This window comes from Lynx canadensis, chromosome E1 (assembly GCF_007474595.2).
Source record: "Lynx canadensis isolate LIC74 chromosome E1, mLynCan4.pri.v2, whole genome shotgun sequence".
In the NCBI taxonomy this organism is placed as follows: Eukaryota; Metazoa; Chordata; class Mammalia; order Carnivora; family Felidae; genus Lynx; species Lynx canadensis.
The window spans coordinates 6,730,502-6,753,731 of record NC_044316.2 but is presented as its reverse complement, the minus strand read 5'-3'; the positions used below and the strand labels follow the sequence as shown (position 1 = coordinate 6,753,731).

Below are 23,230 nucleotides of genomic sequence, written 5' to 3'. Positions count from 1 at the left end.
GAGACAGAGAAGGCAGATTAGCGTTTGCCGGGGGCTGGGTTGGGGGAGATGGGGAGTGGCTGCTAACGGGAACAGCGGCTGCTAATGGCGGCGATTGAGATGGTCTAAAAACTAGGGGTGATAGCTGTGGGACTCTACAAACACACCAACAACCACGACACTGCACCCACCAAGAGGACACAACGGTATAGGACTTCTATCTCAAGGAACTATTGAAGGAGCCATACGTTAGATCGCTCTTGGGATTTTTTTGTTAACGTTTACTTACTTATTTTGAGAGAGAGAGAGAGAGAAAGAGAGGGAGGGAGGGAGGGCAGGCACATGTGAGCAGGGGAGGGGCAGAGAGAGACAGGGAGAGAGAGAATCCCAAGCAGGCTCTGTGCTATCAGTGTTGAGCCCAACATGGGGCTCGATTCCACGAACCATGAGATCATGAGCTGAGCCAAAATCAAGAGTCGGACGATCAACCGAGCCACCCAGGCGCCCGTGCTTGTTGTAAAATATACATAAAAAATTACCACCTTGATCATTTTCAAGTGTTAAGTACTTTTGCACTGGGAAGCAACCATCACCACCATCCTCCAGACCTTTTGTGGCTTCCAGAATAGAAACTCTGTCCCCGTTGAACGCTAACGTCCCGGCTCCTGTCCCCCTCCCCCAGGCCCTGGCAAACACCCCTTTGCTTTCTGTCCCCGTGAACGTGATGGCTCCAGGTACCACATACATGTGGAATCACACAGTATTGGTCCTTTTGCGTCTGGCTTCTTTCATTTAGCACGAGGTTCTCAAGGTTTATCCATGTAGTAGCACGTGTCAGAATCCCCTTCCTAAAAAGGCTGAATATTGCATTACATGTATATTCTGTTTCTGTTACCCATCAATGGACATTCGGGCTGTTTTCACCTCTTGGCTATTACGGATAACGCTGTCATGAACGTTAGCGTGCGAGCAACGAGTCCCTGCTTTCGAATAATCCATCGGGCACGTACAGATATACCCAGACGTGGAACTATTGGATCGTATGGTAACTCTATGTTTAATTTTTTTAAGGGTCCGCCACACCATTGGCTCTTGGGATTTTTAATAGGAAGGCGGAAATACTCAGGCAGATGGAGACAGGCACTGACGCTGAAAATCTGCATCTGGGGAAGCACTGAGGAGAGGTGACAGGGCCAGGAGAAGTTGCCGGCAAGCCAAAGGGATAAGGAAGCAGAGAGTGTGAAGGTGCAGAAAAGATCCGCAGAGCGGCGGGAAGTGAAATCGAGGCGTAGCAACAGTGAGAGACGTGTGGAAAATAGCTAAGTGCCAGATCACCAGAGGACGTTCTCCAGTCTCCATCTCCGTGCAGACCAGCTCAAGGACACGTCTGCCAACCAGCTCCACGTTTGGTCAGCTTCCCTCAGGTGCACCTACCTTTGCGACAAACCCACAAGATCTTTTTTTTTTAATTAAAAAATTATTTTTAATATAATTTATTGTCAAATTGGCTAACATACAGTGTATAAAGTGTGCTCTTGGCTTTTTTTTTTTTAATGTTTATTTATTTATTTATCTATTTTTATTTATTTTTTTTTCAACGTTTATTTATTTTTGGGACAGAGAGAGACAGAGCATGAACGGGGGAGGGGCAGAGAGAGAGGGAGACACAGAATCGGAAACAGGCTCCAGGCTCTGGGCCATCAGCCCAGAGCCCGACGCGGGGCTCGAACTCACGGACCGCGAGATCGTGACCTGGCTGAAGTCGGACGCTTAACCGACTGCGCCACCCAGGCGCCCCTAATGTTTATTTATTTTTGAGAGAGAGAGAGCGGGAGGGGCAGAGAGAGAGGGAGACACAGAATCTGAAGCAGGCTCCAGGCTCTGAGCTGTCAGCACAGAGCCTGATGGGGGGCTCGAACCCACAAACTGTGAGATCACAACCTGAGCCGAAGTTGGACGCTCAACCGAGCCACCCAGGCGCCCCTTTTTAAATTTTTTAAAGTGTTTATTTTTAACTTACACCAAAGTTAGTTAGCCTATAGTGCAATAATGATTTCAGGAGTAGAATCCAATGATTCATCCCCTACAGATCACACCCAGTGCCCATCACAAGTGCCCTCCTTAATGCCCCTCTCCCGCTTAGCCCATCCCCCCACCCAGTGCCCCACCAGCAACCCTCAGTTTGTTCTCTGTATTTAAGAGTCTCTTATGGTTTGTCCCCTTCCCTGTTTTTTATATTATTTTTGCTCCCCTTCCCTTATGTTCATCTGTTTTGTGTCTTAAATTCCACATATGAGTGAAGGCCTACGATGTTTCTCTTTCTCTGACTGGCTAATTTCGCTTAGCATAATACCCTCTAGTTCCCTCCATGTTGTTGCAACCACAAGATCTTAAAATAGGTTCCGTTAAACTTCGCTTCTTGCAAATCAAAGAACTGAACTGCCTGAGCCAATGGCCGCCAAAGTCATAGAGTGCCCTTCATTCTGTGTCTTCATTTGCAAAATGGCAGGATTGTTTGAGGGTGCAAAGAGAGCCTGTGCAGTAACCGTGCCTGGCACCCCATACAAGGCTGTGCATGCTAGTTACCAGGACCATTAGCCGGGAAGCCAAGTGTCTGTGGCCTCAATAACTCCAATCCCGTGTCTCCAGGATCCATCCACTTACCGGATGTTGTTGTGATTGGCCTTGGGCAATTTTTCACAAGCATTCCACAGCGCCTGAAGCCTCTTGTCTTGCTCCTGAATACTGGGAAATAAATGGGAAAGCCACTGGTTGAGCTTGAAGCAATGAAATCTCACTGGCAATCGTATTAACCAGTCATCGTACTATGTGGGTCTAAGAAACCAACTATCGGGGCACCTGGGTGGCTCAGTCGGTTAAGCGTCCAACTTTGTCTCAGGACGTGATCTCGCGGTTCGTGAGTTCGAGCTCCGTGTCGGGCTCTGTGCTGACAGTGTGGAGCCTGCTTGAGAGTCCCTCTCTCCCCCTTGATAGATAGGTATTCTTACTGTATTTTATTTTACTTTATCCTATTTTACTTTGTATTTTATTTTATTTTACTTTATTTATAAGCCCTCTGAGAATGAAAAGAAATTGCTTCTAGGACTACAGTTTGTATATGCTTCTGAAAATCGACATCAAGGCTTACATGGTGAGGAAGGCCTTTCTGCTCAAAGAATCTTTTCCCCAAAAAAATTAAAAGGGAAAATGTCAGCAGGGTGAGGGCCCAGCTTTGACCCCTTGGCCTGGGGCCCAAGGTAGGGAGGTCCTCCCACAGATCGTGACCATGGCAAGAAACATGGTTTTCCCTCATTTCAGGCTGAGGAAGAGGTAAGCGTTCTCCAAAACACACTTCTACTAGGAAACTGAAGACCAAATGTCCCATTTAGAAATGGAAAGGTTAATAGATCATCTTTGGTCGCAAGCTGACCAAAGGCTGGACGAAGAGGGTCGTGTACAGGGAGGCCGTTAAAGACCCAGCTCCACCCTGCCCGCAATCTGGTGCCCATTACCGAATCTCTATGCGGCCTCACTTTTCCTAATCTGTAAAATGGGCTCATGGGAGTACTTTCTGCCCAGAGTTGGCATGAGTGGTTTAAAGGAGCATCTGTACAAAGCGCTCAACAGAGCGTCTGGTTCGTCTCAAGCTCTCAGTTCAGCGTCTGAGGGGAGAGGGCAGATAATGCCAAGGCCTGGCTAGAACCTGAAGGCCTGGCTGCCTCCCTTCTCTAGCTCATATGTCATCAAGATCACATGTACAGTCAGGAAATATAAGGGCCAGTTTCCATCGAAGGATACAGTCTCGCTTATCTTCATCCCTAAGACCACGGGGTGGCCCCAGAGAGGTGGCAAAGTACCGGAGATGAGCACTTGGGTTCCTGAACCGGATCCCATTCCGCCATTTATTAGATGCCAGGGAACCTGCCCTCATACGTCATACACCTGTGCTTCTACTCGACTTCCTCCTCCATCAGCTGGGGAAAACAGCATAACCCACTTTCGAAGGGTTACTGTGACAAATGAGTTAAAAGCGTATCGTGAGCTTATAACAGCAGCGAGCCCCTCGTAAACACGGGACAGAGATATGGCTCGTGATTAATACTGTCACGGAACTCACGCCCACTCTCCACGGCGAGATGTTTACACATGCCAGATACTCGGCCAGGCTTTTCTGATACACAGTCTCTACTCCACCTTGAAAAAAAAAAAAAAACAACAAAAAACAAAACCATGGCGCTCTGAAACTTGATTGGAGCCAGCCTTCTAGAACACCACACAGATGAGCCTGGCTTCACCTCTCGGCCAGTGGGTTTTTTTTTCAGGGCCCAAGGAAGCATAAACATACTCCAGTGATCCTTCCGACAGGCTAAGCTGGCTGTGCTTTGAGACTAAACCCACAACTAGAGAGTTCTAGAAATCATGTCCCTTCTCAAGCACCCAGCAGAGACCAGCCCACTGACCAGAGGTCATGTTTTTATATTAGCAATTTTTTTTAAGTTTATTTGTTTATTATTGGGGGCGGGACAGAGTGAGAGAAGGAGAGAGAATCCCAAGCAGGCTCTGTGCTGTCAGGGTGGAGCCCCATGTGGGGCTCAATCCCACAAACTGTGAGATCATGACCTGAGCCCGAATCAAGAGTTGGACGCTGAATCAACTGATCCTCTGAGGCACCCGTATATTAGCTATTAGTGAGCTGTTATTGATATAGATGTAACGATTATAAGTAAGAGTCAAGGCTCTGTGACCACTCCTTTGTACTCTTCTCTCCAGAAGGAAGCACTACAATCCAGAACCTTCTATGCATTTACACTTACATGGAGCACTCCTAAAACTGTACTGCTTTGAGTATGTTGTGCTTTTTTTCCTTTTTAAAACAACAGAACATCATACGTGTCCTCGTTAACTTGCTTTATTTCACTGAAGGGTATGTCTTCCTATCTTTTCATGCTAGCAGTAGCTCGAACAGAGCTTTTAAGCACTGTGGAGTATGTTAACAGTGCAGATACACCATAATTTATTTGGCCATGCCCCACATTCCCCACCAATAAGGCTTTACTAACTTCTAGGCTTTCATTATCCCAAATAACACTGTCATTGGCACCCTTGTTCATGCCTCTTTGGGCACATATTCGAGCATCTCTCCACGATATATACCAAGAAGTGGAGTTGTAAGATCACAGGCTAATAAGCTTTCGTAAGGCATACATAGGCTTTCATAATTTCAGCAGATACTTAAATCAACTCCAACAAACAGCACACTCCAAAAATGTGGCGTACTCACTTGGAAGCCTGAATCCACTCGTCATAGAGTTCAAAGGTCATAAGAGGTTCTGGCAACTCTCGGAGGTAAGATTTCAAAGCTCCTGGACACAAAGACAACATCGGCTAGGAGCCACTTGCCATTGGCACAGACAAGTTCTACCAGCCAGCATCACCCATGTGGGTTACATGTGGGGATGGGTTCCCTGACCCTCATGTGGTTTCCCACGTGCACGGATCGGAGGCTCTGGCATGGCGGTGGGACCTGGGCTTCCAATCACGCTCGCTTCCCCCTTTTATTTCCCACCAACACCTTGTCTTCTCTTGGCACTTTGGGGAGAACTTTCTTCAAGGGGCCCGAGCAACCAGGCTTAAAACCGAGCCTGAGGACACATCGAAAGCACGTTGGGAGCCACTGGTTCAAGTGTCATGTGACCACATGCCCTCCACGCTGACCCCTTCCCCGTGAGCCTCTACAGCCCAAGGGAGCACCTTGCTACGGGGAGGTGGGTGCCCACCTGCAATTGCATGGGGGTCTGCTGAGTACTCCTGCACATCGACCACACAGCAGTCCAGGGCGGCTTTTAGCTTCTTCAACTTGGAGGCAGACGGCGCCACCCGGAAGAGTCCCTGCCGACAGCACAGAGGGTCAGCGCACAGCGCCGTAACTCAAGGGAAGGGCACAAGAGCAAGGCGAACAAACAGGAAGTCTCCCCACTCCCTTCCTCCAACATCTCCTTGCTGCCTTCTTCCCATCACCATTTTCCAATATGGCGGCTGCCTGCTCTCTGCATGTCTGCTCCAAGGAACTCTGGAGCAGGAACTGAGCCTCACCCACTGTTGTGTCCCCAGTGCCTAGGATGGGGTGACCCATCATTCTGGCTTGGTAAGTATTTGTTGAGTTAATGAACCCTGGGCACTCCCCAACTTCTTGTTCTTTTGTATTTAAGATATATTTTGGAGAAGGGATACGTGATCAGACGTGGAGGGCTAGGAAGCTCAACACAAAAAGGTCTATGGAGTGAGTGAGTGAGTGTGTGTGTGTGTGTGTTTTGGGAGACACAGGGCTCTACTTGAGAGACAAAGTCTATGTCCTCAGGGGACGGGCAAACTAGGGATGGTCTGTGAGGGAGCAATGCCTCCTTTGGTCCTTCTGGGTTTCGTTCTTCAAGTTCTGAATCACTGCCCTGTCTTCCAAGTGAACCCTTGTGCTCTGTTCAAAAGTGAGCCCTGAAGAGAAAGAGAAGAAGACGGGTGTGCGGAGGGGCGATCACAGGTCAGAGTTAGAAGCGAACCCCCAAGTGACGTGTGGGATGAAAAGTTTGGCTTCAGCTTCTCGGCTCCTTACGTTCTGTGATGCCACCCCCAGGGGTGAGAAACGGGCTGGCAGAACCGGCCTTTCAACCTTTCATCTCCAAGTTTTCTTCGGAAGAAAACGTTCCTGGTCTGAAATACTGAGTTTCTGGCCTGCTGAGATCGCTAACTCCCTTCTAAGTAGATGTCCGAAGCTCTTTGGCGTGTATGCAAGGACTCCATACACGTTTGGACTGGTGCATCAATAAGGCTGCTGTGACCAAGAGCAAGCCACAGCATGTGTTAAAAAAATGGGTTGGATCGTCATAAAACCACGCCCCTACCGTGGAGGAAAACCAATAGCATTTGGTGATGGACAACATCAAAGAGAAGGGAGTAGGGTCGTCAAATAGAAGCCTATAGATTTTTTATTTGGTTCCTTAAAAAAATTTTTCTTGGGGCGCCTGGGTGGCGCAGTCGGTTAAGCGTCCGACTTCAGCCAGGTCACGATCTCGCGGTCCGTGAGTTCGAGCCCTGCGTCAGGATCTGGGCTGATGGCTCGGAGCCTGGAGCCTGTTTCCGATTCTGTGTCTCCCTCTCTCTCTGCCCCTCCCCTGTTCATGCTCTGTCTCTCTCTGTCCCAAAAATAAATAAACATTGAAAAAAAAAATTTTTTTTCTTAATGTTTATTTTTGAGAGAAAGAGAGAGAGCATGAGTGGGGGAGGGGCAGAGAGAGAGGGAGACATAGAATCGGAAGCAGGCGCCAGGCTCTGAGCCATCAGCCCAGAGCCCGACGCGGGGCTCGAACTCACAGACCGCGAGATCATGACCTGAGTGGAAGTCGGATGCTTAACCGACTGAGCCACCCAGGCGCCCCAAGCCTCTTTTCTTTTAAAGAGTGAGTGGTGGCCATTTATATCACAACAAATAATGTTTTTGTAGTTCCATAATACATTTTATGTTAAGTCCTGGGTTTTTCTTGATCTCTTGTGTGTGTGTTTTTTAAAATCTGTGTCTATCATTGAATTTTCTTGGCATCTGGAGTGTGTTTTGATAATTTGGAAATGTTATACTTCAAGATATGAACAAATTATTTTTACGTTTTGCACATGATATTTTTAAGTTACGGGTTATACAGAACTATTACACATTCCCCATCTTTTAGAGAAACGTCCTGAAATATTACAGATGAAATCACAGAACGGTCTGGGATTGGCTTCAAATTATCCAAGGCAGGCATTGGGGGGCAGGATTTCAGGGAGAGACAAAACAGGACCGTCCATAAGCTGGGTGATGAGGTTCATTATCTTGTCTTTACGTGTTTCAGGTTTTCCGTAATTCCAAGAAGTGATGGGGAGGAAAACAATACAACAACAACCCAGTTTACCTTCCACCGTGAAGCTATGGCTCAGGGCCCATACAGACCCCTTCATCTGGTAACCGATAACAGACACGAAAACGGCCAGCACTTAAAACGTGGTTCGTCTGGAACGGCCGGCGTGCGAACATGCCTGGCACAGAAGAGGGGGCCAACGCGCGTCTGAGCATTCACTGGCTTGTCTTGTGCAGCCCTCAGTTTGCCGCACGGACCCAGTGCTCGCTTACAGACTTGCACCTGTTCCGAATTAATGAGGTTTTGAACCAGTAAGTTCGAAAGCCACCACGTCCCCTTTTATACTCTGCTCGGAGATAAATGCCTGGCACGCCCTGAATATCGACTGGCTGGTCAGATCAAAGGAAGATGTTGTTGAGACTTCAAAATAAGCCTACAGAAGAAACCAAGCGTGAGGGCTGCCTCCCAGGAAATGGTTTACGCAGCAATAAAACGACAGTCACCGCTTTCCCACAGACGTCTTCACATGTGGCTCTTAAGAAGTGCTTCCTAACGTCTCTATCAATCACGTTTTCAGGCTGTCTATGAGAGAGTTGTGATCAAAAAGGCTAAAAGGTCTATTTTTGAAATGGGGGAGCTTATAAAGCAGTGAAAATAAGAGGAGGAGGGGAGGAGGGGGAGGAGGAAGGGGAGGAGGGGAGGGGGAGGAGGAGGGGGAGGAGGGGGAGGAGGAGAAGGAGGAAGGGGAGGAGGGGGAGGAGGAGAAGGAGGAAGACGAGAAGGAAAAGGAGGAGGAGGAGAAGGAGGGGGGAGGGAGAGGAAGGGGAAGAAGGGGGTTGGAGGAGGGGGGAGGAGGAGGGGGAGGAGGAGGGGGGAGGGGGGGGGGGGAGGAGGAAGGGGAGAAGGAGGAGGGGGAAGAGGAGGGGGAGGAGGGGGGAGAAGGAGAAGGAGGAAGAGGAGAAGGAGGAGGGGGAAGAGGAAGGGGGAGGGGGAAGAGGCAGCGGGAGGGGGAAGGGGAGAGTGGGGAGGAGGAAGGATGAGGAGAAGGGGGAGGAGGAGGAAGAGGAGGGAGGAGGAAGAAGGAAGAGGGGGGAGGAAGAGGAGGGAGGAGGAAGAAGGAAGAGGGGGGAGGAAGAGGGGGGAGGAGGAGGGGGGAGGAGGAAGAGGAGGTGAGAGGAGGCAGAGGAGGAGGGGGGAGGAGGAAGAAGGAGCAGGAGGGGGGAGGAGAAGGAGGAGGAGGGTGGAGGAGGGAGGAGGGGAGGAGAAAGGAGGAGGAGGAGGAGGAGCAGGAGGGGGGAGGAGAAAGAGGAAGGGGAGGAGGGGGGAGGAGGGGGAGGAGGAAGGGGAGGAGGGGGAGGAGGAAGAAGAGAAGGAAAAGGAGGAGGAGGAGAAGGAGGGAGGAGGGAGAGGAAGGGGGAGAAGGGGGTGGAGGAGGGGGGAGGAGGAGGGGGAGAGGAAGAGGAAGGAGGAAGGAGGAGGAGGGGAGGAGGAGGGGAAGAGGAAGGAGGAGGGGAGGAGGGGGAGGAGGAGAAGGAGAAGGAGGAAGAGGAGAAGGAGGAGGGGGAAGAGGAAGGGGGAGGGGGAAGAGGCAGGGGGAGGGGGAAGGGGAGAGTGGGGAGGAGGAAGGATGAGGAGAAGGGGGAGGAGGAGGAAGAGGAGGGAGGAGGAAGAAGGAAGAGGGGGGAGGAAGAGGGGGGAGGAGGAGGGGGGGAGGAGGAAGAGGAGGGGGGAGGAGGAAGAAGGAGCAGGAGGGGGGAGGAGAAGGAGGAGGAGGGTGGAGGAGGATGGGGGACAGGGGGAGGAGAAGGAGGGAGAGGAGGGGGGAGGAGGGGGGAGGAGGAGGGGAGGAGGGGAGGAAGAGGAGGAGGGGGAGGAGGGGGGAGGGGGGAGGAGGAGGAGGCAGCAGCCGCAGCATGGCCACGTCCTGCTCAATATGAAGACGGGATCCTGGGGTGTGGCCGGAAGTTCCTCAGGCCAGTGCTATCCACCTCCCACAAGCCTCCCTCCCTCCCTGAAAAGTAAAAGCTTATGGGAGGAAGCAGGACCAGTGTGTGTGCTGGGGAGGGAGGGGGCTGCCCCGTATCGTCACACGTCTGCGTGGCTGGGGGCCAGAGAGAAGGAGATCCTGGAGGCGCGGTCACAGGGAGGAAGACCCCTGCTCGGGCGGGGTCGAGCCGCGCCCAGACCTACCTCCTCCTGCATTCCACATTCCAGCAGCATCGTCACACAGGCCTCAATGGGGAAGGCGATCTCCCGGCCGCTGATCATGAGGTGCTCCTCCAAGGGCTTCCCGAAGGAAGGCTTCTCTACCCAGGCCTCTGAGCGGGGCAAGCGAGAGAGGCCAGTGGGCAGTTAGTGAAGGTCACTGGTGCTCGAACACGTCTGCCCTCTGGTCAGATCTTCCTGACCATCAAACACATGGAGGACCAGTTAGGTCCCCGTTTTTGTGGTTTGGGGATGAGGGAGACAGGACTGGGTGGGGCAGACGGCTGGCTAGCTGTGTCCAGACTGCCCGGCCTGCCTCCATGGGGCACAGCCCCCAACTCGTCGCCTCGTCGTGGGGGCCGTGCGTTGTGAGTGCGCCATTAGATCAAGGCACCAGCCTTCGAAGTTCCAGAAGCTCAACCTAATGTGGTTCTGTCGGGGCGCTTGGCTGGCTCAGTCGGTTAAACATCCGACTCTTGATTTCAGCTCAGGTCGTGATCTCAGGTTTGTGGGTTCAAGTCCCACATTAGGCTCTGTGCTGAGAGCATGGAGCCTGCCTGGGATGCTCTCTCTCTCCCTGCCCCTTCCCCCCTCTCCCTCGACATAAATACACTTAAAAATTAAAAAAATAAATAAATAGATGTGGCTCTGTTGAGAGAGCGTGGGGGGGGCTGGAAGACAGGGAACGGTCTCGGCTCACAAGGCACGCGGGCTCCCCCACCCCCCAGCTCACTCACCCTGCTGTGCCTTTATCTGGGGCAGCACAGTCTGCAGGAGCGTCAGGGACTTCCTGTGGTATTCTGCCTGCACTTCTATTAGCTGAGAAGACACAAGGACAAGGTTATCGCTCGCGGGAGGGTGGGGTGCACAGGAGGCTGGCCCCGGCGGGGTGCCTGCTCTCTCATCCACCTACCGTGACGGCTGCGGCACGCCGCCCCCCCCCGCCCCCCCCCCGGGCCTCGGCAGCAGAGAACTCGCCAGAAATGGAAATCTCGGGGAGCCGGAGAACCACGAAGGAACAGGGGGACCACCCCAGGCCGGGAGCCTGACACGGAGAGCTGGCCTCCACGGCGACGGGACCTCGCCTGGCACCCCATCCTCCAAGCAAAAGCAGCAAAGGGAGGAAAGCGATAGGAAAACACAAGTGGGAAACGCACTTAGAGATTTGCCTGGAAATTCCGTTTCCCTGGAAGACCGAGCTGTATGCTAGTCTGTATGGATCTTGGTTTCTGTAAGGTGAGTTTATACAGCTTTTTTTTTTTTTTTTTTTTTTTTTTTTTTTTTTTTGTTTTTTATTTATTTTGAGAGACAGAGAGCGAGCGAGCTGGGGAGGGGCACAGAGAGAGAGAGGGAGAGAGAGAGGATATCCCAAGGAGGCTCTGTGTGGTCACTGCAGAGCCCAACATGGGGCTCGATCCCATGAACCGTGAGATCATGACCTGAGCCGAAACCAAGAGTCAGTCGCTTAACCGACTGAGCCACCCAGGCACCCCTCTGCAAAATGGGTTTGATATGTAAGTGATTAGAAAACGTGTGGCTTGAGACGCCCGGGTGGTTCAGTCGGGTAAGCGACCGACTCTTGGTTTTGGCTCAGGTCGTGGTCTCACGGTTCGTGAGCTCGAGCGCCGTATGAGGCTCCATGTTGACAGCAGGGAGCCTGCTTCAGATATTCTCTCTCTCTCTCTCTCCTTCTCCATCTGCCCCTCCCCCACTCACTCTCTCTCTCTCTCAAAACGAACTTAAACAAAGAAAAAAGAAAAGAAAACGTGTGTGGCTTCATGTACCATCCTCTGTGAGTACCTTGGCGGTGAAACGGCTTTGGCTCTCGTGATACAACCCCAAAAATCAAATTCTTTCAATTTGCCCACTTTTGACCATCCCACCGCTAAACCAGCGGCTGAAGTGTCCACAAGGGCAGACAAACCCCAGGGAACAACACCATTTCCAAACCCTCACCCCCCCACCCCGCCATTGGGTGTGCGTGTGCCAGGGGAAGGGGAGGGAACCGCTCTGTTTCAATGCTCGACGCGGACGGTAGATAACCTTGACCTCCGAGTGAAACCTAAAAACGTGAGTTTAAAAAAAAAAAAAATCCGAGCACCAGAATAAATGGTCCATAAGTAGGAAGGAGGCAGTCCAAGGTGGCTTTGGAATGTCAAAAAGGTCATTCATTTAAGAAATTTTAAAATATTACCTCCGTACATATACCCGATGGAATAAACTTGTGAACGTGCTGCTATTTTTAAATAAACCGTCCAGGTTGGAGGGAATATGCTTATCAGTGCTTTTTCAAGATGGAAGGGATTCATCTGAATGTCTGGACCACTCGCCGATCACAGCTGTGACCGGCCCTTGCCTCTGCTACTACGCTTCCATCCTAAACGTTCCAGTCCTCTTCCTTCTCCTCTTCCCCTTCCTTCCTTACCATCCCATCACTTCCTGGATCATTTAAAGTTTGCATCTTTATCCCCCAGAGTTAAAGGCAGGCGAGCTTAACCTGGATTTTTAACTTGGGGTTTTTCTCTCAAGTGTTTTGAATTGTTGGTTTTGTTTCGCTCTGCTTTGTTTCTAAAAAACTATTTTTAACGTTTATTTTTTCAACGTTTATTTATTTTTGGGACAGAGAGAGACAGAGCATGAACGGGGGAGGGGCAGAGAGAGAGGGAGACACAGAATCAGAAACAGGCTCCAGGCTCTGAGCCATCAGCCCAGAGCCCGACGCGGGGCTCGAACTCACGGACCGCAAGATCGTGACCTGGCTGAAGTCGGACGCTTAACCGACTGCGCCACCCAGGCGCCCCTTAACGTTTATTTTTGAGAGAGAGAGAGCGCGCGCGAACGGGGCAGGGGCAGAGAGAGAGAGAGGGAGACACAGAATCCCAAGCAGGACCCAGGCTCTGAGCTGTCAGCACAGAGCCTGATGTGGGGCCTGAACTCATGAACTGTGAGATCATGACCTGAGCCGAAGTTGGACGCTTAACCGACTGAGCCACCCAGGTGCCCCTGTTCTGTTTTGTTTTTGACTTGCCTTGCACTTACCCTGGTAAAGAGCCAGGGTCTTAATTATTTGGACCAGATTATTCAAGTATGGATGACTCAGACCTGTTTCTTAATCTGCTTTCATCGACGAGAGGCCACCTTAATCATCGTTTACCTACTTGTCATGGTCTTTGGCCAAGATCGAAATGAAAAACAAATATTTGCTGGGAGGTTATCATCTCCTTCCCAAGCTCCCTGTTGATGATAGACCAGGGCGTCTTAACCTTGGCCCGACGGACATTTGGGATGCAGTCACTCTTCGCTGTGGGAGGCTGTCCTGCGCACTGTAAGATGTTCAGCAGCACTCCTGACCCTAGGTGCACCTCCCCCAGTGGTGACAGCCCCAAACGTCTGCAGACATGGCCAGACATCCACTGGAAGAGGGGACAAAATCACCCCTGAGAACCGCTGTTACAGACGACAGAATTGCAATCATCTGCATGGACGGATGGGTTGAGTTTTACTCTTAGGTTTTTAGTGAAATCCATGCAAAGGGAAATAGAAGACAGGATTTATTCACAGACAGAACCATTAAATACCATATTCTTTCCCATAGTGTGTTCCACCATTTGGTTCCACACCCCTTTCCTTCCTGTCCGCACCCTGCCTCTTGGGACCAAATTTTAAGGGCTCTTACCTTTCTGGACCCTTACCGTTTGAAAGTAGTTTGCATAGTCGATTTCTTTGGCCACAAAACTGTACATGTCCGCCGAGAGCTGGTCCTGCGGGAGGGGAAACGCAGCACTGAGGCCAAACATAAAACAATCGAGCAGCTAACGCGTGAGTCTAGACATCACAGGAAGCCTTCACCGCTGAAGGAAGCAGGAGCCTTCACCACTATGAAATCCCGTTTTTAATAATTCCTGACACATGGCCAAGTTTCCTCATGGGCGTCCCTGTGTCTCCCAACCAGGACTCCAGAGGATGAGTAAGTGTGAAAAGAACACCTAGGCCGGTAGTCTCCCCGGGGATTGTAACACGTGAGCCAGAGTCCAGAGTCAGGAAGGCTGGTGTGGGGGAGTGATGTGCAAATCACTTCCACACATCCCCGCGACCGGCACCCCCTCCGAGGACAAGGGGCGCTCCTGCCCTCCCTGAAACGGCCTGCCACTTCCTTTCCCTGATCCCTGAACCGCTCTGCTCTCCTTCATCCTCAACACTGACTGGTCACCCGCGTCTGGGCGAGAAGTGGAAACACAACAGTTGGGGGGAAGGTGGCTAAGACAGCTGGGCCGGTTCAAAGCAGGGCTGCGGATTCAACATTGGGAAGAGCGCGGGCTCCGCCCACGTCATGCGCAAGTCTCGGGGTGTTGACCGTCAGTGGCCTCTTGCTGGATCGGAGTCTGGGGTGCGTTCTCTTTCGAGAGCGGGTCACTTCCGTGGAAACGCCCACGGCAAGGGGGCAGTTAACGGTACGTTTTGGGTAGGACTGCAGACTCCGTCACTGAGCATGTCTGTTAGCCTGTCGTGTCTCTGGACTTGTCTGCCCAAGTCAGGTGGTCTCTAGAGTCATTCCCGGATCTCTGCAAGAGACAGATCTTTACAAGAGACGCTCAGCTGAGCAGAGAAGAACCTATCACGCGTGAGTTGCGGAAACTATGAGAACAGCCCTAGAAAGCGGATCCAGGTGCTGAATGAAGGCGAGCCACCACACGCTTCAGGAAGAGGCTGTTTCGTGGACTGCCCCCCCCCCCTTCCCACCAAGCATTCTGCACCAACCTCACAACCCTCAGCCCCCCTGCCCCCCAGCTGCCAATCAAGCCAGGCTCAGTGAGAGCACTGGAACATGAGCAGGGATCTGTTTCCTTTTCCAGGACCCTGGACAGGCAGACACTGTTGAACTGTTCTTGTACCTACAAGGCACAGAGTTAAAAGGGAAATCTGTTCTTTGGAGAGCTTTAAGCACAGATCAGTCAATGCTACACTTGGTCCAGTTTCAAAGGATGAAGAAAGAGGAAAGAAATGAATTAACATTCTGGGCACCTGGGTGGCTCAGTGGGCTAAGTGTCCCTCTTGGGCTCAGGTCATGATCTCACGGTCTGTGAGTTCGAGCCCTCATCGGGCTCTGTGCTGACAGCTCAGAGCCTGGAGCCTGCTTCGGATTCTGTCTCCCTCTCTCTCTGCCCCTCCCCCACTCATTCTGTCTCTGTCTCTCTCTCTCTCTCTCAAAAATAAACAAACATTAAAAAGATTTTTTTTTAACATTTATTTATTTTTGAGACAGAGAGAGACAGAGCATGAACAGGGGAGGGTCAGAGAGAGAGGGAGACACAGAATCCGAAACAGGCTCCAGGCTCTGAGCTGTCAGCACAGAGCCCGATGCGGGGCTCGAACTCACGGACCGCGAGATCATGACCTGAGCCGAAAGTGGACACTTAACCCACTGAGCCACCCAGGCGCCCCTAAAAAGATTTTTGAAAAGAAATGAATTAACATTCGTGGGGAAGAATCTAGGTGCCAGGCACGACATCACATGGAGTTCTCATCTAAACATCTTAGGTAAGTGCTGAATTTGGGGGGAGTGGCTACCAAGAAAGAGTTCAAGGATCTCACCTGCCCGTCCTCCATGGTCTTAAATGTGCTTTGCGCAGCAGAGGCTTTGTAACTATTTGCTGAATGAGAAATGAAGGTGCGGTAATTTTCCCCACAGGTAAAATGTTTTTTTTTTTTTTTAATTTTTTTTTATTATTACGTTTCTTTATTTTTGAGAGGCAGAGAGAGACAGAGCACAAGTGGGGAGGGGCAGAGAGAGAAGGAGACAGAATCCAAAGCAGGCTCCAGCCTCTGAGCCCGACGTGGGGCTCGAACCCACGAACTGTGAGATCATGACCTGAGCCGAAGTCGGACGCTTGACCGACTGAGCCACCCAGGCGCCCCCAGGTAAAATGGGTTCTAAGCCTCAGCTCCCCTTCACCAGACCTCCCCTACAATGAAAGCCTTTGTAGGACTGCTGAAGCCAGCAGTTTCTAGAGGAACCAACTTAAGCTGCCATGCCTATGACAGTTTTGGTCAGGAGGCATCCATCACCAGCAGCCGTGAGGGAGGTAGGTCAAGGCAGGGAAAAAACAAAGGGTCGAATGATAAAAATGGCTCAGCACATAGAGGAAAGGCAGGGACCCCTTGAAAGACTAAATGGTACACCTTCGATGACTCAGCATTTGAGCTATGCCAAAAGATGATGTTGGAAAAGTCAGACAGACCATCTGTGGGCGCCCTCAGGAACACGAAAGGATTTCTTAAAGGTATCATCGGATTACAGTCTTACTGAGTTAACAACAGTCCCAAATAAGCCGAATTGTAAGAAATGAAAGTGAAAACTAAATCCAATTTCCATTTATGTGAATCATGAGCAAATTTCCTTTATAAAGAAAAGAAAAATCAATCATCACCAGACTTTAACGTGTTTTAAAAATCATTTGTTTTCTGCTTTCGCGATGAATCCACGCTCGGAAAAAATACAGAGTAAATACCCAAGTTCACCTGCAATCCCACCACACAGAGAGAGCGCTACAAACACACGTGATGTCTGCTCACATTATACCTATTTTCATCAGTCCCACATTTTGTATGGTTGGTTTACAAAAATGGGACCAAAGGGGCGCCTGGGTGGCGCAGTTGGTTAAGCGTCTGACTTCAGCCAGGTCACGATCTCGCGGTCCGTGAGTTCGAGCCCCGCGTCGGGCTCTGGGCTGATGGCTCAGAGCCTGGAGCCTGTTTCCGATTCTGTGTCTCCTTCTCTCTCTGCCCCTCCCCCGTTCATGCTCTGTCTCTCTCTGTCCCAAAAATAAACAAACGTTGAAAAAAAAAATTAAAAAAAAACCAAAAAACAAAAATGGGACCAGACCATGTTGCAGTTTATTCCCCCCCCACCCCCCCAGAGAAACAGTCTTTCTAACGGTCACATGACATTTAATGTATGAATGGACCATATATTGAACAGACCAACCAGTCTGTTGCTGGATACTGTGTTTCTAATTTTTCATTACAACACTTGGAAAGCATGTGTTCGTATAGATTTGCACCCATCTCTTGATTATTTCCTTAGGATAAATTCTGCAGTTTAAAATTAATTCTGGTTTTGTATTTCCTTATAGTTAAATTTATTTAAAAGAATTTCCTTTTAAGTTTTTATTTACATGGGGGGGGGGGGGGGGGGGGAGGGTGAGAGAGAATTCCAAGCAGGTACCACACTGTCAGCACAGAGCCGAACGTGGGGCTTGATCTCATGAACCGTGAGATCATGACCTGAGCCAAAATCAAGACTTGGACGCTCAACCAACTGAGTCACCCAGGCACCCCGTTCTTATAGTTAAATTAAAAAATATTAGCACGATTGAGTTGGGATATTAGGGATTTTAGTTAAAAAAAAAAAAAAAGACACCTAGGCATAGCATAGCATATTCAAACTTCAGAAAATCAAAAACAAAGAAAAAATACTGAAAGAAGCCAGAGGTTAAAAATGTTTTAGCAGAACACAAGATAAGAATTACATCTGACCTCTCCTCAGAAAACATGCAAAGCCAGAAGAGGGTAGAGTAAAATATTTAAAGTATGGAGAAGAGGGGGAAAAAAAAAAAAGCCCACCAACCTAGAAATCGATACACTGCAAAATTACTTTCAAAAGGGCCTTAAAGAGGAGTGCCTGAGTGGCTCAGTCGGTTAAGCGCCCAACTTCGGCTCAGGTCATGATCTCACGGCTCATGAGTTCGAGCCCCACATCGGGCTCTGTGCTGACAGCTCAGAGCCTGGAGGCTGCTTAGATTCTACATCTCCCTCTCTCTCTCTGCCCCTCCCCTACTCATGCTCTCTCTCTCTCAAAAATAAGTAAAACATTAAAAAAAAATTTTTTTAAAGGGATTTGAAGAAATTTAGGGGATTTGTTGCCAGTAGACCTGTCTTACAAGAAATGTGTAAAAAAAAAATGTTCTTTAAGACAGAATGAAAAAGATAAAGGTCAGAAACTCAGACGCTCACAAAGAAAGGACAAGCATTAGAGAAGGACTAAGTGAAGATACCATAAAACTTTTATTTTTCTCATGCTTAATCTACGGGATAAATTTGCAAGCAACAATGTACTTACACATATGTGAACGTATCCATGCATTGAGATAAACACACATGATTGCACGGTGTATGATTACATGGATACAGTCATATAAACACACTTGTGCTTACGAATGCTTATGTACAAGTCAGTGGAAGGAACCAGGGGTATTTTCTCACTGAGACATACTTGCACTATAAGGGAAATGCTAAAGAGCTCTTCCAAAGTGGACTTGGATGCATTATAAATATATATTGCAAACTCTTGGGCTCCCACTAAAAACATAAACCCTAAGAAAAGTATAATTAATATACTGAGAAAGGAGAAAAAGCAAAACCACTTGAAAGGCTGAAGTGAAGCCTCAAAAGGCAGAAACCCTGAGAGCAAAAATAGTAACAGAGAACAAGAGAAACAAATAGAAAACAGGAAGAATTATGGTAGGTATTACTATATTCAACAATCACTTAAACATCAATGGTCTAAATACACCAATTCAAAGATTGTTGGGGCTCAGTCGGTTCAGCCTCTGACTCTTGGATATTGGCTCAGGTCATGCTCTCACAGTTTGTGGGTTCAAGCCCCGTGTCGGGCTCTTTGCTGACTGCTCAGAGCCTGGAGCCTGCTTCGGATTCTGTGTCTCCCTCTCTCTCTGCCCCTCCCCCGTTCACGCTCTATCTCTAGCTCTCAAAAATAAATAAACATTAAAAAAAAATTTTTTTTAACAACATGCTATTGAATAACCCAATTGAAAAATGGACAAAAGACCTGCACAAACACGTCACCAAAGAACATAGACGGATAGCAAGTAAGCGCATGAGAAAATGTTCATCATCTTGTGTCGTTAGGGCAGTACAATTTAGAACAACAAGGAGAGACCACTGTACCTCTGCTGAAATGCCCAATATTCAAAACATAGACCGGGCCAAATGCTTTAACCTTGAGGTGGAAGATGCCTGGAATCTTATCCCCGTGCAAGGGAAACATATACATATAAACAAGTTTTTAATGGCAGACATCAACAAAAGACTAACCACAGACTGGAAAATGACTTGGGACACAACAGGTAGAAGAAAGTTGAATACCCCGAATATGCGGGGAACATCTATAAACTGGCATTTAAGGAAAGTAGAAATGTTAGTTCAAATGCCAACAAAAATAGGCAATTAGAGGGGCACTTGGGTGGCTCAGTCAGTTAAGTGTCCGACTTTGGCTCAGGTCATGATCTCGCGGTTCGTGGGTTTGAGCCCCGCGTCGGGCTCTGTGCTGACAGCTCGGAGCCTGGAGCGTGTTTCAGATTCTGTGTCTCCCTCTCTCTCTGCCCCTCCGCTGCTCATGCTGTGTCTCTCTCTCTCTCTCTCAAAAATAAAGACACATTAAACAAATTTGAAAATAAATATCGGTGAGCAGGGGGACTTGCTCATCCTCTCTGGGAGCAAAAGGGTTGCTGGGCAGGAATGGGGCGGGGGGGGGATTACTGGTGCTTTTCTTGATATGTTTTTGTACTTTTTCACTGGTTATGGTAAATTGTATCACTTTTTTAACCCTTGAAGAGGAAACTAACATAGTTTTTGGTAAAAATAACAATTGCAAAAAGGCATGGACCAATGAAGGTATTAGAGTTCTGTTCTGATGTAGTTGGACAGTCCTATCCAGCACCCCCTCGACACCACCGTCTCTTGTGTGTTAAGGTATAATTTTGTAAGAAACAAGATTCTTTAAAAAAAAGGTTTTTTTTAATGTTTTTATTTATTTTTGAGAGAGAGACAGAGCACAAGCAGGGGAGGGACAGAGAGAGAGAGGAGGACAGAGACAGAGAGAGGAGGACAGAGAATCTGAAGCAGGCTCCAGGCTCTGAGCTGTCAGCACAGAGCCCGACGCGGGGCTCGAACTCGTGAACCGTGAGATCGTGACCTGAGCCAAAGTCAGACACTTAACTGACTGAGCCCCCCGGGTGCTCCAAGAAACAAGATTCTTACCTAAGGAACACATTGCCACGTTACGATGGCAAATGAGCTGTACTTACTCACGAGGAGTCCTGGATCTGATGAAGTATTTCAAAGTTTTACTTTGCTGGATTCCATAGCATTGCAGCTGGAGAGATCATGAGTCCTTGACAGATTGGCCAGTGTTGCTAATTTCCAGAGAGAAATGCTATCTGACCCTGAATGTCATCTGAATGCAAGGTCAAAGCCAGCTGCGCTGTAAAAGGATGCGCCCACAGGCCAGCGGACGAGACTAGAAAAGGCCACAAAGATCAGAGATGTCTGCATGCAAAGTGGCTATTCTCCGCTAAAAGCGCAGGAGATAAAGACACCTGGTTCCCAGCATACTTCCAGGAACATGACAAGCTTGTTCCTTGGATCTAAACCCAAACGGACCTGAGTGCACGTATACAGAAGTGCATAGACTGTTCATCGGATCTAAACCCAAATGGACCTGAGCGCACGTATACAGACGTGCATAGCCTGCTCCCCGGATCTGAAGCCAAACGGACCTGAGCGCACGTATACAGACGTGCACAGACTGTTCCTCGGACTGAAGCCAAACGGACCTGAGCGCACGCATACAGATGTGCATAGACTGTTCCTTGGACCTAAAGCCAAACGGACCTGAACGCACACATACAGAAGTGCATAGCCTGTGCCTCGAATCTGAACCCAAACGGACCTGAGCGCACGTATACAGATGTGCATAGACTGTTCGTCGGATCTAAACCCAAACGGACCTGAGCGCACATATACAGATGTGCACAGACTGTTCCTCGGTTCTGAACCCAAACGGACCTCAGCGCACGCATAAAGATTGCATAGACTGTTCCTTGGACCTAAAGCCAAACGGACCTGAGCGCACGCATACAGATGTGCATAGACACAGAGCTCCATAAACGGCACATTGCCAATTAACGCCTATCAGCTCCAAGACACCTACTCCTCAGAACGAGACATTCCTCTCTCTTAAACCAGAGGGAACGTCTCTCGTCCGTGACTATCTCCTCGGTCAGCATTCCAGCGTCATCATTAACTGTGTCCCGGGAGGCGAGAGACGGATAAAAGGGCTCAGGGAGTATTAAAGGCTGAACCAGAAGCTAAACAATTTAATACCAGCAGTGAGTCAAGGTTCGCCTACGGTCTAGATTCTCGACTGTTCTTTCCAGCCCGGAACCCATCCCGTGGGACTCAGAGCGCCCTACAAACGCTTCGCACGGAGGCCAAGGCCATTTCCTCTTGCCTGCCACGCAGGAACCCTGTTGATAACCTACCACTGCCACCAACCCCCCCATCCCAGTCTAGGTCGCCTCAAAGCCCCAGCTCTTAGGGCTCATCCTGGCTCTGGGGATGCCCGTGGGCAAGCCTGGGGACGTTCAGTCCAACCGGACCTCACCCTTAGGGTTTTCCTACAACTCCGGTGAAGAATCAGGGACTCCCTGAGGGCTCCCCCATCTGTCCCGGTGAGGAGGAGCAAAGTGGGGGGGGGGCGGGTACCCTGCAAATCTCCACTCGGTTGGCGGCCTCGTCCATCTCTTCCCTGAGGGCGTCAGCTTTGGCACCTGCGGGCTGCAAGCTGCCGGACAAACCTAAAGACTTCGACGTCTGCTGCCACCTGGTGGAAAACAGGACAAAAAGAGGAGAGGTGTGAGAAGGGCCGAGCCCTGGGGTATCACGGGGACACCGAGAGAAGAGCCGGTTAGGGACGTTCCCCAGGAGGACCCGGGCGGTAGCTGCCGGTCACAGAGGATCAGCCGCCCCGTTCGGACAAGGGCGGGCATTCCCCAGATTGTCCCCCACGTTCCCCTGAACACCAAGGATCACACAGGACCACCACCGGTGCTTCCTCTGAAGCACAGGGCTGGCTGTCCCTTTCTGGCCCCTGACTGTCCCGCGGACTCCGAGTCTGGAAACGCTGACTTGGCTGCAGCCGAAACCGTGGCGAGCTGAGAGCACGGGCAGTTAAGATCAAAGATGAATCTCAAAGCGAAAGCCTCTGCCAGCCAGCACGGAAAGCTTGCTGTCAACATTGAGATGCGGCGCTCATATTTCCTTAAACGTTTCTCTTTTCGCGGACAAGACCCGCCGTTGGAGGCAGGCTGGCTGGCGAAGCTGCTGCTCTGGCCTTATCAGGGAGATACCCACAAAGCAGCCCCCCGGAAGGAAGGCTCCGATGACCCCAGATGGTAGCAGGTGTCGCGGGGTCAGCAGCGGGTTCCTCGTGTGATCAGGACGTCAGGACAGCCAATACCTGTCTGCAGTCTAACACCTGCCTGAAAATCGGGGTGGGGAGGGGCAGCGAGGGGAAGGGGGCCCCGGTGGGGGTCACTGCCCAGACTGCAGTGCAGCTGTGTTTCAGCGGGGGCTCATGGGGCCCAAGCTGCCAGATGTCTCAATTGCCAAGAGAAGCTGGCAACTGTCACAGGAACCCTCCTGATGAAATATGGCAACAGGTTAAATAGTTTCTCTCTCTTTTTTTTTAAGTTTATTTATTTTGAGAGAGACAGGGAGAGAGACTCCCAAGCAGGCTCCGCACTGTCAGCACAGAGCCTGATGCGGGTCTCGATCTCACAAACCATGAGATAACGACCTGAGCAGAAAGCAAGACTCAGATGCTTAATCAAATGAGCCAACCCGGCACCCCTAAATACTTTTTTAAAGTTTATTTATTTATTTTGAGGGGTGGGGCAAGTGGGGAAGGGACAGAGAGAGAGGGAGAGAGAGAGAAAATCCCAAGCAGGCTCCATACTGTTAGCGCGGAGTCTGACGTGGGGCTCGATCTCGCAGACCGTGAGATCACAACCTGAGTGGAAACCAAGAGTTGGATGCTTGACCGACTGAGCCATCCAGGCGCCCCTAAATAATTTCTCTCAGACACCATACAGGCCAATAGCATACAGACCAAACTGGACGGCCCTGCAGGTACCATTTGGCTCTCACGCCATCCAACATAAGGCAAAAGATAACGTGATCCTCACTTTGAGAGTCACAATCTCTTCTTACCCTCAGGACATACAGAGGGGTCCAAGGCTGTGACACAAGAAGAGGAAATAATAGTCATCTTTGCTATTAACAAAATAACAACAACAACA

The 23,230-nt window shown here is 50.0% G+C and overlaps 1 protein-coding gene across 4 annotated transcripts in view; it reads right to left on the bottom strand.

The window, feature by feature from the left end:
- The window catches only part of ARHGAP44 (Rho GTPase activating protein 44), a 179,340-nt gene that overhangs the window by 26,840 nt on the left and 129,270 nt on the right, over window positions 1-23,230 (bottom strand). For all 4 annotated transcript variants that reach the window (XR_003964576.1, XM_030295123.1, XM_030295121.1 and 1 more), the window contains exons 7-13: window positions 21,636-21,753; window positions 13,763-13,831; window positions 10,808-10,889; window positions 10,056-10,183; window positions 5,757-5,868; window positions 5,261-5,342; window positions 2,644-2,724 (exon numbers count right to left, since the gene is read on the bottom strand). Coding sequence is in view for 3 of the 4 variants with exons in the window: in XM_030295123.1 (XP_030150983.1) it covers window positions 2,644-2,724; window positions 5,261-5,342; window positions 5,757-5,868; window positions 10,056-10,183; window positions 10,808-10,889; window positions 13,763-13,831; window positions 21,636-21,753 (672 nt within the window). In the remaining variant the exon portion in view is untranslated. The remainder of the gene's footprint in view (window positions 1-2,643; window positions 2,725-5,260; window positions 5,343-5,756; window positions 5,869-10,055; window positions 10,184-10,807; window positions 10,890-13,762; window positions 13,832-21,635; window positions 21,754-23,230) is intronic.